The 17,160-nt window shown below is 43.2% G+C and overlaps 1 protein-coding gene across 1 annotated transcript in view; it reads left to right on the top strand.

The window, feature by feature from the left end:
* Positions 1–5,429: 5,429 nt before the first annotated feature.
* Positions 5,430–17,160, top strand: part of LOC110529498 (gamma-aminobutyric acid receptor subunit rho-1) — a 39,588-nt gene continuing 27,857 nt past the window's right edge. The window contains exon 1 of the mRNA XM_021611735.3: positions 5,430–5,949. Within this exon, the coding sequence (XP_021467410.1) occupies positions 5,843–5,949 (107 nt within the window). The 5' untranslated portion in view covers positions 5,430–5,842. The remainder of the gene's footprint in view (positions 5,950–17,160) is intronic.

The following is a 17,160-nucleotide window of genomic DNA, read 5'->3' as shown; positions in this document are numbered from 1 at the left end:
AATTGTGTTTGGTTGACAAAGCAACCAAATATCAACATTGAAAGGAGCTTTATCTACTGCTTGGATAGTTTCATCTGAGACACTGGCTTAATACCATTCTTTAACTTTTATAATTAGTTAACTTGTCGAAAAAGTAATAGGCTATTTGTTGTATTTCAGAGATGTATCTTCTGCTTGGATAGTTCCATCTGTGCCACTAACTTTAATTCCAGTTTGTCTACAAATTAATAACTGTTTTGTTGGATTCATTTGTTGGATTTGTTGGATCTCCATCTCAACCAACAATCTTAGTTAAAGAAGAGGACCAAATCAAATCAAACTTTACATACACTTTAAATAAAGTTTGATTTGGTCCTATTCATATACTTAGATTGTTGGTTGAGATGGAGATGTGAATCAAACAAAACAATTATTAATTTGTAGACAAACTTGAATTAAAGCCAGGCTAAGTCCATGGCACAGATGGAACAATACAAGCAAAATATACATCTCCTAAAAAAATGGACATTTGGTTGTGTTGACAACCAAACACAATTCAGTATCACTAAATAGCCTTACATCTTTTGTTTTGTCTATAATTTTTTAAATTCTGGGTTGAATTGAAACAATAGCTGTTGATGACTTTACAAATGCTATATAGGCCTAAATAATATAATTGATGAGACAGTATATGAGTGATACAGTATGGTCACATTTCATTTGCTCTGTTAAACCTACCCTATGGAATGACTTTGATAGCATCAGTGAATCTATCTAGTTTTTAAGTGGAGACTGCTTAACAATCGTTCTAAAGATAGCACATTGCTATTAGTCAGCGACAATATCATAGCTAAGCAGGGCTGGGATTGGTTAGAACCCTTGATGGGAGACCAAAGGGTAGCTCTAGATAGATCAATTGTTCAGTAGGAGGTGCTGCCCAGCCTACAGTTTTTTTTGTCTGCTAGTTGTTGTTTTTTTGCTAGTGGACAGATTGAAGATTGTTCTAAAGGTACATTTTTTTTATTATGTTGAAATTTGGTTACCATGATGACAATCCTGTGGTTGAAATGTGCCCCTCAAAACAACAATTGATTACTTTTTTGAAATACAATGTATTTTCCACGTAAATTCCACATCACAATACATTGACAAATGACATTGAAACAACGTTGATTCAACCAGTTTGTGCCTAGTAGGTTGTTTCTATGAAACCATACACAAAATGTATAATTCGACCAAATATTTAGGAAGAGCACATGGAGCACAGATGTCAATTCAACATCTATTCCAAGTTTGTTCAAAGTCATTTAATTGAAATTATGTGGAAACAACGTTGATTCAACCAGTGTGTGCCGAGTGGGAGGTCATCATTTCATGATGTCTGTGAAGGAAGAAAAGTGGTCAGCATGTTAGGACCAAAAAGCAGATTTTCAACAAGTCAAATTAATTTGTGTTAGTGGTTTCATGAGGCTTCTTTCTAAAGTAAACCAAAGTAGATCATTTAAAGAGTGTTCTATACATCAGTTGGGGTCTCTATAAGCTACAATATGAGATCCTAAACCTAGCATGAAAGTGCATCCTTGTAGCTGTGTGGGCTAATATAGTAAAAATGTTTGGGGTTAGGTTAGTAGAGCCAATGGCCATGGGGTAAGTTGAGCCAATGGTAAGTTGAGAAAATGTAAGGGTGTTCTACCATGGGGTAATGCAAGAGGAAGTGTTTGGGAAATAGAGATAGACATAGTTTTAAAAAGGTAGTGGTAATATTTCATTCAGTACAGAAATGTGTAGGTGGCTTAACTTACCCTGTGGTAAATTGTGCCAAGAGATCACTTTTTTGGGACAAGCTGTTTTCAAAACTGCAATGTTTACATTAATTCTGATTATTTCCAGGGATACACAACATCCTGAAATATATTTTTTTTTATTTAACTAGGCAAGTCTGTTCTTATTTAAAATGACGGCCTACCCTGGCCAAACCCTAACCTGGACGATGCTAGGGCAATTGTGCGCCGCCCTATGGGACTCCCAATCACTGCCGGTTGGGATACAGCCTGGAATCGAACCTGGGTCTGTAATGACACCTCCAGCACTGAGATGCAGTGCCAGACCGCTGCACCACTCAGGAGCCCCATATATGTACATTTATTTTTTTAGAAAGAATACTATATTTCCATTGACTTAGTGATTCTGAATGTAAAACAATTCTGAACTTACCCCACTCTCCCCTACTTTAAATGTTTTTTAATTCTTAAACCCTTACTGTGTACCTATGTTGGTCCTCTGTAGCTGTGTTCCTTTCTTTGTTTGCTGAAATCCACACTTTTTAATAAAACATTAGTCAAATACAACCACTGACTGTTTCCTCGTATCGACTGACAGCAACTCGATGTAGTCGGAGGTACACTCCGCCCACAGTCGTCTCAACCTAACTCCACCGAGATGGACATATTGTTGAGCTGAGAAACCCAGCAAAGTTCAACTCTAACCTTTGCCTCAACCACAACCCTAACCCTAGCTTCCTGTTCATAAAAACATAACATAATCTGAAACAGATAATGAATGCCACATAACAGAAAAGTCAATATCATGACGCTTGTACTGTATATATGCATCAGTGAACATGAAGTTAATACCTTTCAAATCTTTGCTGCAGAACAATCCTAACTGCCCTGTGGTGCTACCCTAGTCCATAACACCACGTGGCTACATCCCTTTTACTATTTGTGGTGCTGACAGTCAATCCCTATGATGTGTTCACGTGCCCTCATGGCTCTGCCTGGTCTGACCAGATGCTGTGTTTTAGTGGTGGGTGCTTCTCTTATCTGTAAATCCGATTTCAGTCTGGCACAGAATAGTACTATGCTCCTCACTGTGTTTTGGCCTATTCAGAGACTTGCATAGTTCTGTCCTGATTCTGTTTTCAGGTAGGGATCAACTAATGATACAGTAGTACCAGGAGTATACTAAGACTTCATAGGCAGTACAGGAGTACTGTAGTATACTGATACTGCTCCATCAGGAGTACTGTACTATACTGATACTCTTCCATAAGGAGTACTGGAATATACTGATACTCCTCCATCAGGAGTACTGTAGTGTACTGATACTCCTCCATCAGGAGTACTGTAGTATACTGATACTCCTCCAGCAGGAGTACTGTAGTGTACTGATACTCCTCCATCAGGAGTAACATTATTGGAGTATACTGATACTCCTCTATTAGGAGTACTGGAGTATACTGATACTCCTCGATTGGGAGTAACATTACTGTAGTGTACTGATATTCTTCCATTAGCAGTACTGGAGTATGCTGATACTCCTCCATAACGAGTAATAGAGTACTGTAGTATACTGATACTCCTTCATCAGGAGTACTGGAGTATACTGATACTCCTCCATCAAAAGTACTAGAGTATACTGATACTCCTCCATCAGGAGTACTGGAGTATACTGATACTCCTCCATCAGGAGTACTGGAGTATACTGACACTCCTCCATCAGGAGTACTGGAGTATACTGATACTCCTCCATCAGGAGTACTGGAGTATACTGACACTCCTCCATCATCAAATCAAATATATTTATAAAGCCCTTTTTACGTCAGCAGATGTCACAAAATTCTTACACAGAAACCCAGCCTAAAACCCCAGACAGCAAGCAATGCAGATGTAGAAGCACAACTTTCCCTAAGAATATCAGTGGAACAAGGAGTTGAAGACACAATATATACATTTTCTGATTAGCCCAAAGGACATTCAGCCAACTTTACACAACTGTGGGAAGCATTGGAATCAACACAGCCAGCATACCTGTGGAACATTTTCAACACCTTGTAGAGTCCATGCCCTGACGAATTGAGGCTGTTCTGAGGGCAAAAGGGGGTGCAACTCAATATTATTAGATAGGTGTTCCTAACAACATTTTATTACACATTTAAAAATATATGAATTAAAAATATGGGAACAGTAATGTTACATGCAATAATTTCTAGTGAATTAACACACATGTGAAAAATGTGTGGATATAGCATTTTGGAAATAAACTCTTCAGGAAGTGTTCCTCTCATGTCTGAAGGAGACATGAAATTGTTGAAGGGTCTGTTTAAGCTTATCAGCATTAATGTTTGATCAGTTTATCACCAAGAAGAGAAAAGTATACATGGATCAGTAAAGAGAATTACAACACAGTTACATTGCACACAAACACTATGATTGCTGCTTGACTAACCAGCTGTCGCTCACAGGGACCTTCATTGTCATCAATTGTCACACATTTAATGTATTCTTCTATGTCCTTCACCTAAACATAATATATCATTAATAATCGGGTGTTCGCAGGCGAGAATACAATCAGGAAAGGCTAGCCCTCGTGGGAAGCAGTTGAGGGTAAATCTCCTAGCCTGCAGTAGAAGCACAACTGACAACAACACAAAGCCAGCCAAGCCCAATGGCCCCCACAGACACACAGGCCAACAGATTACTCAGAACACACTACTAAAATGAGCTCAAATGATAGAATGAGCATAGGAACAATAGGGGGAAAAAATAGTAGGCTATAAACATCTCAATGGTAGGCATTAAGAAATGTACTACCTGATTTGTCAAGCCATCGCTAGTGTTGTCAGGTCTTACAAAACATCTAAGTCGGTCTTATATCAAGAATAAACAGGAACGTTGTCCAGAGGCAATCTAGAAGCTGGAAGGTTGCTGGGTCAAGTCCCGAGCTGGGCAATGAAAAGTGGGAACTGAACTAACAACCGGAAGGATGCTGGTTTCAGATCATGTATACCATCTACTAACATTGTGACCTTGAGTAAGGCACATAAACCCTAAACTGCTCATGAGGTGCTGTACTGTGACTGACCCTGTCCATCTCCCAAAATGTGTCTTGTGTTTGTTTCTAGGGGGATTGGGAGGAGACCAAAATACACATTTCCTTTGTGAGATGGACAATAACTTTCTCTTCTCCTGTCTTCTATTGAAGTCAACAGAGCCATGACATTGTGCTCCTCTCACTACTGGAAATAGCTTTTGGATTTACTTAAAAAGAAATCAGGAATGATTGTGGTGACAGTTATGTTTGTGCTGGTGTTTCATGCAGCAGCATACAGCTCTGTTTAGCCTTGTGAAAACTATATCCGATGTGGGCTGCTAATGTAGCCTACCCATAGATTACACAATGTAGTAATTGCAATGTTTCAGCATCTACATTACAACGCATTAATGTTATTTGACTAGAGGCTGCTGTCAATATGGTATTATGAAAAACAACGAGTGGACATTGTTGTGAAAACAATGAATAGTGAATAGCCATTGTTTAAACAGATAGATTGTTATAGGATTTACTTTATGAAATACTTTTGGTAGAGTGTATGTTCCTTAGCCACGTGTTCTGAGGCAGTCCAGCCCACATGATCATGTTCAATAATTCCCGCCCTATAGCCTAACAATATCATATCATGTGCTCAAATACGTAACTATCTTTAGGCTAGGGTGTAGGGACGGGAATCTATCATTTCTGAGAACTGCACTCACCTTTTAACCTGGCAAACGGAATCCGCTCTTGACAGACGGAAAACAGGGCGTAGGCTATATGCTCACATATACTGATAGGGAGAGAATCCGAGCCATCTGACGTGGAAGGATTTATAGGTTTAGACGAAATTGCTTTCCGACAGTGAGATCAAATACAGTGGCATGTTTCAGTGTGTATATGTGTCTGTAGTATTTCACATTGATTTGGCGCGAACGGTAGCCTACCAAGGATCATGCCCGAGGCACGTAAAACGTTTTCACTGTAGCCTTTATTTTCTGAAACTGGACTTTTGGACAACTGGGTCCAGAACGCTGTCAGTGTGGAAATTATGTCCACGGATGTCCTACTTCTTCTGCTACTTGTCTGGATGGTCGGTGCTTCTGGGAGGTCAATTGGTCCGAGGGGACACGTGCGCCAGACCTACAGCCAAATCAGGTAGCCTACAATACTTAGGCTTTAAATGATTGAGTGTAGATGTGAGTGAAATGATCAAAATGTCAAGATGTGCATTGAGATGCCTAGGATCTATAAGCTAATGAACTCTGAGAAACATGCTCTTGCTTCTTGTGAAAGTTTTAATTGCGTCAACCTGTGCTGTGGGTAGGCCTATTATTGGCGGGTATAGGCTGAACGACAATCGATAAAAAGCGCGGGAGGACTGTAATGAATGTATGTGCTATCAGTGACGCTCAAGATGACAATCACTTGCGCTGCACTGTTGGAACAGCATGGCCTTTATATTTGATTTAAGGTAACTCTCCAGTGTTTACAGATTTCTATTAAATGTGACCTATAATTAATTACAATAGTGAAATACTTTTGTTGTTATAATTAAGTACGTTCAAAAGCTGCTTTTTCTGTGTTTTGAATAGTTTCAGCATAACCCAACAACAGACTGGTGTGGGCATATACCGGTCATTGAACCCCCTAGAGTAGATGTCCATTTTCCCCTCGAAAATCGAATTATCATAAAACAAAAGTCACCATCAAAATGAATGTTTTTTTGCACGGGATGCTTCTCAATCCACCGCATCCGCAAATGTCGGCCTTGTTCACGAAAAACGTCTAGGAGCGTACGAACTGTTTGGGCTACAAACTAATATGCCCCCTCTATGGGAAGATGAGACTCCCATGAACACATTCATGTGGGTTGTTTTGCTCTAGGCCCACAAGCCTCACAAAACTTGTCTGGAGGTAGCCCAGTACCAGTTAAAACAATTAATGGAAGTATATATGGAAGTACTTTAGGGATTAAATATGGGTAGAAAATGAAATAAATAAATAAAAATCCTGGTCTAAAAGCAGTAGGGCCAAATTCTATGTTTCATCAAATATTCAATATTCAATATCAAATATATATTTTATATATGTTCTCTTTACAGGGATCCTACAATTCTAAATCAAATAGCGAAATTATCCTTTGTGTGACCATCTTAAAATATATATATATATATATTATTAGGCAAGTCAGTTAAGAACAAATTCTTATTTACAATGAATGACAGCCTACCGGTTACCTGCCTTGTTCAGGGGCAGAACGGTAGAATATTTTACCTTGTCAGCTTGGGATTCAATCCAGAAACCTTTCGGTTACTGACCCAATGCTCTAAGCACTAGGCTACCTGCCGCCCCAATTACTTAGATTAGCTTAGTAGAAACCCAGCACCTTAGAAGTTCTTTAAAAATATTAATGTGAGTAGACCACTGATTGGCCAGCTCAGCCATTGAGGCAGGATGACATCATTCTCTATGTGGAAATAGCAGGCATTTTTAATGTTTGAGATACCAGTTTGAGGTTGGGTTTTTAGTGGGTTTTTTATCCAATTTATGCTTTGGCCACAGTTATGAGTATAAGATGAGTCAACAACGTTATTTAGGTAACAGAACATTTAACTTTTTAAAAATGAGATTTCCACCCAAACACGTTTTTCTGTAATTCATCCAAGGACTACTCTATATAACCATAGATCTACATAACTAAATGAAAAAATACCTGAATTACCAGACGTTATCATTTTTGAAGGGAATATTTATAAAAATGACAGTATTTAATAATTCTGTATTATGCAATGTATTTTATGTGCCAGTCTGTATTGTTTAGGTGGCTTGGATGGAATGCTAATGCTTGATACAGTATAGAGGGGATTGTTGGTGACAAGGTGACAGTTCGTGGTTAGAAAAATCACTTACTCAGATTACGTAATCTGTGCTATTTTGTTTATTGTTATTGTTGTGGCTTTGCTGCCTGGAGGTTATTTGATTGGAAAGCAAAAGGGCAAAATCCCAGTGTAATTAAAAGTGATTTTTAATACATCAATGATGTCACCGTCTAGATTGGTTGATTTAATAGATTGGGAATTAGCTCCATTTGTGCTGCATACAGTATGTCATAGTCTATACACTCTTGCAGAATAGCAGTGCTTGCCGCAGCTTCAACTTGACTAAACAGAATAAGCTTATTCCTACAGTGCTTCTTCACCATGCTCTGAACCCCTACTTCACATCAATGATGGGCACTGTCAGGGCAAGCTGGGTACATACAGGAACTTAGTGCCCCAGGAATATTGAGAGAGCAGGTGTTCTGATTACATCAGTGACCTTGAGGTCCAGAAACTGATATTGGTCGCAGCACATTTAGCCATCACCATGGCTTTTTACCAGTGCTTGTCCAGGCCAATCACATCGCAACACATCTAAGTCCACCTCTCAAGCTGCAACAAAATACATGAATCATTGGGTCATATTGACCCAATGTATTCAAACAGGCATTATCTGTGTGTCTTGCACTGTATTGCACAAATTACATTGCACAAATGAGGGCCCATAGTACACTGTAATCTCTATAACCACTATGTTTAAAGTAGCGATGATCTCCTGTATCCCTCAAAGCTCCAATTGCTTTGATCCTTGAACCTTAGTTTAGTTATAAAACCAAACTACATTTCTTAATGCTGTCCTTTCACCAAATTTCTATATAGCTGCTTTTCTCACTGTTTTATGTTGTCTAATGCTGAGAGCAAAAACATCAAATTTTGGGCCTTTTGCATAATCATTAGCCTGTTTTTAGTGTGTTTGTTGTAAGGGGGCTGGGGGGATAAATGTTGTACTCATTTAGACCTCGGATTGGATGTGTTTATTTTAGTTCCCAGATATTGCATCGATTCAAATAACCAACTCATCATCAAGCTTTGATTATATGAATCAGCTGTGTAATGCTAGGCCGAAAAACAAAACGTGCATCCAGGGAGGGCCCCAGGGAGGGCCCCAGGGCCGAGTTTGAAAAACCCTGGTTTAACGGTTGACATATGGCACAGAACGGCCCGAGTTCGGGAAACCCTGTGTTAAACCACAAATGGATATGCTGACCTCACCCTTCTGCTGATGGGCCAATCCGGTATGACAATAGAAGGGCATGGGAACTCTGATCATCATTGAAGACCATAGCATTACCAATTCAGTCAGTGCCTACCTATAACAATTGAATCATCGATACTGTAATGCCCAGGGGCATTTGCTGAGAGTGTTGAGATTAAGTTGCTTTTCCTCAGAATTTCTCTTTGTGACACCCAGTGTACACCTTCTTCCTTTACTTGACTTTAAAATACCTAGAGAGGATCATAGTCCCAACATTAATCATGTCTGACCTTGTGAGAAGAATATGTCATTGTTTTACTCAAACTGTATATGTGTGTGACGATTCCAGTGGATTTGAACAGCACGATTTCCACTCAGGATGCATGATGTTTGAAGCATGATTTGACCATTTTTAGCCAAATAGGAAAAGAAGTTGCACATCTTTAGATTTTTAGGTCAACCAGATTTGGGTAGGTAGGTCACCCATAATTCTCTCTGCTTGCCATCAGAGTTCTTTCAGAGTAATGCCTTTTCCTAGGTGTTACTGCACTGTTGGAGCGAGAAGCACAAGCATTTCGCCACACCTGCGATAACATCTGCAAATCTATGTACGTGACCAATAAACGCTGATTAGATTTTTAACACCGCTTTAGATTTGTTTTTATAGTCTGACAGATGTTTTATTATAGTTGCCAAGATAATTCTGCTTGGTATGTTTATCATTTTGAGTGTGTATATAGGCATAAAGGGCTTTTGTTACTCTTTACTGATATCAAACTATGTTGTTGAAGGGACTCTACAAATAAGATTGTCTTACATTGGATATTCATTGCAAATCATAAATGGACAAAAACAGTCAAGCTTTGACTTGATACATTCTAAAGCCATTCAAAAATCATCTGCAAACTGAATTTGCTTACTGTCATTCTGAAACGAATTTACATAATACTTTTTTTTTTTTATGAAACTTGTATGTCATGAGAGAATCATATCATAATTCCCAGATTAAGATATATTTATAGAAACAAAGATTACATCAGTGAATCCCTCCCTGCTAAAGCAGTGACTGCTCTAATAGCCTGGTGAATATTCTCCTAAAGTGCTTTTAACCTGCGCAGATAGAGCTTTTAATCTGCAGACTCATAAATGGTGCTGAGTAGTCCTAGCAGCTGCCTGGACTAAACTAACACTGCACAACTGGGCAAGAGGACAAGTACATTAGAGTGTCTAGTTTGTAAACAGACGCCTCACAAGTCCTCAACTGGCAGCTTTATTAAATAGTACCCGCAAAACACCAGTCTCAACAGTGAAGAGGCGACTCCAGGATGCTGGCCTTCTAGGCAGAGTTGAAAAGAAAAAGCCATATCTCAGAGACTGGTGTTTTGTGGGTACTATTTAATGAAGCTGCCAGTTGAGGACTTGTGAGGCGTCTGTTTCTCAAACTAGACACTCTAATATACTTGTCCTCTTGCTCAGTTGTGCACCGTAGCCTCCCACTGCTCTTTCTATTCTGGTTAGAGACAGTTTGCGCTGTTCTGTGAAGGGAGTAGTACACAGCGTTTTATGAGATCTTTAGTTTCTTGGCAATTTCTCGCGTGGAACATTTCTCAGAACAAGAATAGACTGACGAGGTTCAGAAGAAAGGAATTTGTTTCTGGCTATTTTGAGCCTGTAATCAAACCCACAAATGCTGATGCTCCAGATACTCAACAAGTCTAAAGAAGGCCAGTTAAATTGCTCCTTTAATGAGCACAACAGTTTTCAGCTGTGCTAACATACTTGCAAAAGGGTTTTCTAATTATCAATTAGCCTTTTAATATTATAAACTCGGTTTAGTAAACACAACATGCTTTTGTAACACAGGAGTGATGGTTGCTGATAATGGGCCTCTGTACGCCTACAGTATGTAGATATTCCATAAACAATCAGCCGTTTCCAGCTACAATAGTCATTTACAACATTAACAATGTCTACACTGTATTTCTGATCAATTTGATGTTATTTTAATGGACAAAAAATGTGTTTTTCTTTCCAAAAAAATGACATTTCTAAGTGACCCCAAACTTTTCTACGATAGTGTATATATTAATGTTGTTTCCCAAATAGCACCCTATTATTCCCTGTATGAGTGGTGTAAATTGCTGTCTGACATAAAACTATTTGGAAAAAAAACATTTAACTACATCATGATATTATCAATCATTCCAAGGCAATAACAAACACATTGTTAAATTAATATAGTACAAAGTCATTGGTTATATACATGTTACTATTGAGAGGTGGCTGTCCCACTTTCTGACTCCTAAACATCATGTTTGAAAATAAATAATTTGTCATTTTTGTAACATTATTATTTGAATCGAACATCTTGAGTTGTTCTATTATTACTTAGAAAGATACTGATATATTTGAGTTTTTAATAAAAAAAAAAACATCTTTCTCAAAGAAATGCTGTCCCACCTTGGATGTCACTACCGAAACACCTAAAAAGACTGCAAAATGAATGTGCATTAAGCCGCATTGCAGAATTAATGTGCCTTAGCCACAGCCCTACAAATATCACCCGGTGATGGGATTGCACCCCTCTCCAGCATGGCTACATAGTGAGTAGTCTGTCTTCAAACATCTTCACGTATTTTTAAGAAGTGTCACTACTGAACACCACGGGGGACCAGTAAGAAATGTTACGGTGCGTGAATGAGGACCCAAAAGCGAATTAACTTAGACAGAGCTTCTTTAATTACCAAACATAGGTAGGCTCAGACGGACCGGCAGATTCCGACAGGACAAGACAAGGTTACAGCAAACATGACGACAGTCTGGTTCAGGCATGAAACACAACAAACAAGAATCCGACAAGGACAGGAACAAAAACAGAGAGAGATATAGGGGACTAATCAGAGGGAAAAAGGGAACAGGTGGGAAAAGGGGTGACGAGGTGGTTAGGAGGAGACAAGGCACAGCTGGGGGAAAGAGGGGGAGAAAAGGTAACCTAACAACGACCAGCAGAGGGAGACAGGGTGAAGGGAAAGGACAGAGACAAGACACAACATGACAGTACATGACAGTACCCCCCCACTCACCGAGCGCCTCCTGGCGCACTCGAGGAGGAAACCTGGCGGCAACGGAGGAAATCCTCGATCAGCGCACGGTCCAGCACGTCCCGAGAGGGAACCCAACTCCTCTCCTCAGGACCGTACCCCTCCCAATCTACGAGGTACTGGTGACCACGGCCCCGAGGACGCATGTCCAAAATTCTACGGACCCTGTAGATGGGTGCGCCCTCGACAAGGATGGGGGGGGGGGGGGAAGACGAGCGGGGGCGCGAAGGACGGGCTTGATGCAGGAGACATGGAAGACCGGGTGGACGCGACGAAGGTATCGCGGAAGAAGAAGTCGAACTGCGACAGGATTAATGACCCGAGAAATACGGAACGGACCAATGAACCGCGGGGTCAACTTGCGAGAAGCCGTCTTAAGGGGAAGGTTCTGAGTGGAGAGCCAAACTCTCTGACCGCGACAATATCTAGGACTCTTAGTTCTACGCTTATTAGCAGCCCTCACAGTCTGCGTCCTATAACGGCAAAGTGCAGACCTGACCCTCTTCCAGGTGCGCTCGCAACGTTGGACAAAAGCCTGAGCGGAGGGGACGCTGGACTCGGCGAACTGAGATGAGAACAGCGGAGGCTGGTACCCGAGGCTACTCTGAAAAGGAGATAGCCCGGTCGCAGACGAAGGAAGCGAGTTGTGGGCGTATTCTGCCCAGGGGAGCTGTTCTGACCAAGACGCAGGGTTACGAAAAGAAAGACTGCGTAAGATGCGACCAATAGTCTGATTGGCCCGTTCTGCTTGACCGTTAGACTGGGGGTGAAAGCCGGAAGAGAGACTGACGGAAGCCCCAATCAAACGGCAAAACTCCCTCCAAAATTGAGACGTGAATTGCGGACCTCTGTCCGAAACGACGTCTGACGGAAGGCCATGAATTCTGAAAACATTCTCGATGATGATTTGTGCCGTCTCTTTAGCAGAAGGAAGCTTAGCAAGGGGAATGAAATGAGCCGCCTTAGAGAACCTATCGACAACCGTAAGAATAACAGTCTTCCCCGCTGACGAAGGCAGTCCGGTGACAAAATCTAAGGCGATGTGAGACCACGGTCGAGAGGGAATAGGAAGCGGCCTGAGACGGCCGGCAGGAGGAGAGTTACCGGACTTAGTCTGCGCGCAGACCGAACAAGCAGCCACGAAACGACGCGTGTCATGCTCCCGGGTGGGCCACCAAAAACGCTGGCGAATGGAAGCAAGCGTACCCCGAACGCCAGGGTGGCCGGCTAACTTGGCAGAGTGAGCCCACTGAAGAACGGCCAGACGAGTAGGAACGGGAACGAAAAGAAGGTTCCTAGGACAAGCGCGCGGCGACGGAGTGTGAGTGAGCGCTTGTTTTACCTGCCTCTCAATTCCCCAGACAGTCAACCCGACAACACGCCCCTCAGGGAGAATCCCCTCGGGGTCAGTGGAGGCTACTGAAGAACTGAAGAGACGAGACAAAGCATCAGGCTTGGTGTTCTTAGAGCCCGGACGATAAGAAATCACGAACTCGAAACGAGCGAAAAACAGCGCCCAACGCGCCTGACGCGCATTAAGTCGTTTGGCAGAACGGATGTACTCAAGGTTCCTATGGTCAGTCCAAACGACAAAAGGAACGGTCGCCCCCTCCAACCACTGTCGCCATTCGCCTAGGGCTAACCGGATGGCGAGCAGTTCGCGGTTACCCACATCATAGTTACGTTCCGACGGCGACAGGCGATGAGAAAAATACGCGCATGGGTGGACCTTGTCGTCAGAGAGGGAGCGCTGAGAAAGAATGGCTCCCACGCCCACCTCTGACGCGTCAACCTCGACAACGAACTGTCTAGAGACGTCAGGTGTAACAAGGATAGGAGCGGATGTAAAACGATTCTTGAGGAGATCAAAAGCTCCCTGGGCGGAAACGGACCACTCAAAGCACGTCTTGACAGAAGTAAGGGCTGTGAGAGGAGCTGCCACCTGACCGAAATTACGGATGAAACGACGATAGAAGTTCGCGAAGCCGAGAAAGCGCTGCAGCTCGACGCGTGACTTAGGGACGGGCCAATCAATGACAGCTTGGACCTTAGCGGGATCCATCTTAATGCCTTCAGCGGAAATAACAGAACCGAGAAATGTGACAGAGGAGGCATGAAAAGTGCACTTCTCAGCCTTCACAAAAAGACAATTCTCTAAAAGGCGCTGGAGGACACGTCGAACGTGCTGAACATGAATCTGGAGTGACGGTGAAAAAATCAGGATATCGTCAAGGTAAACGAAAACAAAGATGTTCAGCATGTCTCTCAGGACATCATTGACTAATGCCTGAAAGACAGCTGGAGCGTTAGCGAGGCCGAAAGGAAGAACCCGGTATTCAAAGTGCCCTAACGGAGTGTTAAACGCCGTCTTCCACTCGTCCCCCTCCCTGATGCGCACGAGATGGTAAGCGTTACGAAGGTCCAACTTAGTGAAAAACCTGGCTCCCTGCAGGATCTCGAAGGCTGAAGACATAAGAGGAAGCGGATAACGATTCTTCACTGTTATGTCATTCAGCCCTCGATAATCTATGCAGGGGCGCAGAGACCCGTCCTTCTTCTTGACAAAAAAACCCCCCGCTCCGGCGGGAGAGGAGGAGGGGACTATGGTACCGGCGTCAAGAGCTACAGACAAATAATCTTCGAGAGCCTTACGTTCGGGAGCCGACAGAGAGTATAGTCTACCCCGGGGGGGGGTGGTTCCCGGAAGGAGATCAATACTACAATCATACGACCGGTGTGGAGGAAGAGAGGTGGCCCTGGACCGACTGAACACCGTGCGCAGATCGTGATATTCCTCCGGCACCCCTGTCAAATCACCAGGCTCCTCCTGTGAAGAAGAGACAGAGGAAACAGGAGGGATAGCAGACATTAAACATTTCACATGACAAGAGACGTTCCAGGAGAGGATAGAATTACTAGACCAATTAATGGAAGGATTATGACAAACTAGCCAGGGATGGCCCAAAACAACAGGTGTAAAAGGTGAACGAAAAATTAAAAAAGAAATGGTTTCACTATGATTACCAGAAACAGTGAGGGTTAAAGGTAGCGTCTCACGCTGAATCCTGGGGAGAGGACTACCATCCAGGGCGAACAAGGCCGTGGGCTCCTTTAACTGTCTGAGAGGAATGTCATGTTCCCGAGCCCAGGTCTCGTCCATAAAACAGCCCTCCGCCCCAGAGTCTATTAAGGCACTGCAGGAAGCTGACGAACCGGTCCAGCGTAGATGGACCGACAAGGTAGTGCAGGATCTTGAAGGAGAGACAGGAGTAGTAGCGCTCACCAGTAGCCCTCCGCTTACTGACGAGCTCTGGCCTTTTACTGGACATGAAGTGACAAAATGACCAGCGGAACCGCAATAGAGACAGAGGCGGTTGGTGATTCTCCGTTCCCTCTCCTTAGTCGAGATGCGGATACCTCCCAGCTGCATGGGCTCAGCACCCGAGCCGGCAGAGGAAGATGGTAGTGATGCGGAGAGGGGGGAGACGGAGAGCGCGAGCTCCTTTCCACGAGCTCGGTGACGAAGATCAACCCGTCGCTCAATGCGAATAGCGAGTTCAATCAAGGAATCCACGCTGGAAGGAACCTCCCGGGAGAGAATCTCATCCTTTACCTCTGCGCGGAGACCCTCCAGAAGACGAGCGAGCAAGGCCGGCTCGTTCCAGCCACTGGAGACAGCAAGAGTGCGAAACTCAATAGAGTAGTCTGTTATGGATCGATTGCCTTGACATAGGGAAGACAGGGCCCTGGAAGCCTCCTCCCCAAAAACAGATCGATCAAAAACCCGTATCATCTCCTCCTTAAAGTCCTGATACTGGTTAGTACACTCAGCCCTTGCCTCCCAGATTGCCGTGCCCCACTCACGAGCCCGTCCAATAAGGAGAGATATGACGTAGGCGACACGAGCAGTGCTCCTGGAGTAAGTGTTGGGCTGGAGAGAAAACACAATATCACACTGGGTGAGGAACGAGCGGCATTCAGTGGGCTCCCCAGAGTAACACGGCGGGTTATTGATTCTGGGCTCCGGAGATTCGAAAGCCCTGGAAGTGGCCGGTGGATCGAGGCGGAGATGGTGAACCTGTTCTGTGAGGTTGGAGACTTGGGTGGCCAGGGTCTCAACGGCATGTCGAGCAGCAGACACTTCCTGCTCGTGTCTGCCTAGCATCGCTCCCTGGATCCCGACGGCTGAGTGGAGAGGATCCGAAGTCGCTGGGTCCATTCTTGGTCGGATTCTTCTGTTACGGTGCGTGAATGAGGACCCAAAAGCGAATTAACTTAGACAGAGCTTCTTTAATTACCAAACATAGGTAGGCTCAGACGGACCGGCAGATTCCGACAGGACAAGACAAGGTTACAGCAAACATGACGACAGTCTGGTTCAGGCATGAAACACAACAAACAAGAATCCGACAAGGACAGGAACAAAAACAGAGAGAGATATAGGGGACTAATCAGAGGGAAAAAGGGAACAGGTGGGAAAAGGGGTGACGAGGTGGTTAGGAGGAGACAAGGCACAGCTGGGGGAAAGAGGGGGAGAAAAGGTAACCTAACAACGACCAGCAGAGGGAGACAGGGTGAAGGGAAAGGACAGAGACAAGACACAACATGACAGTACATGACAAGAAAAAGTATGAAAATGTATGCACTCACTCTGGATAAGAGTGTTTTCTAAATGACTCCAATGTAAAAATATATGGTTTGGCTGGGATCTGTCCAAATTAAAGCTAGCCAGCCAAATGCTAGCTATAGGGATTCATGAACTTCTTCAGGATCAGTGTCCCTTTCACGGGGCGGTTGAGCTAGCATAGGCTAATGCAATTAGCATGAGGTTGTAAATAACAAGAACATTTCACAGGACATAGACATATCTGATATTGGCAGAAAGCTTAAATTCTTGTTAATCAAATCAAATCAAATTTATGGCCAACATGGCCAAGATGTTCAAATGTTCATAAATGACCAGCATGGTCGAATAATAATAAGGCAGAACAGTTGAAACTGGAGCAGCAGCACGGCCAGGTGGACTGGGGACAGCAAGGAGTCATCATGTCAGGTATTCCTGGGGCATGGTCCTAGGGCTCAGGTCCTCCGAGAGAGAGAATTAGAGAACACACACTTAGATTCACACAGGACACCGAATAGGACAGGAGAAGTACTCCAGATATAACAAACTGACCCTAGCCCCCCGACA

This window comes from Oncorhynchus mykiss, chromosome 8 (assembly GCF_057628025.1).
Source record: "Oncorhynchus mykiss isolate SJ-2025 chromosome 8, ASM5762802v1, whole genome shotgun sequence".
Taxonomy (NCBI): Eukaryota; Metazoa; Chordata; class Actinopteri; order Salmoniformes; family Salmonidae; genus Oncorhynchus; species Oncorhynchus mykiss.
This window is presented reverse-complemented; position numbering and strand designations above follow the sequence as displayed.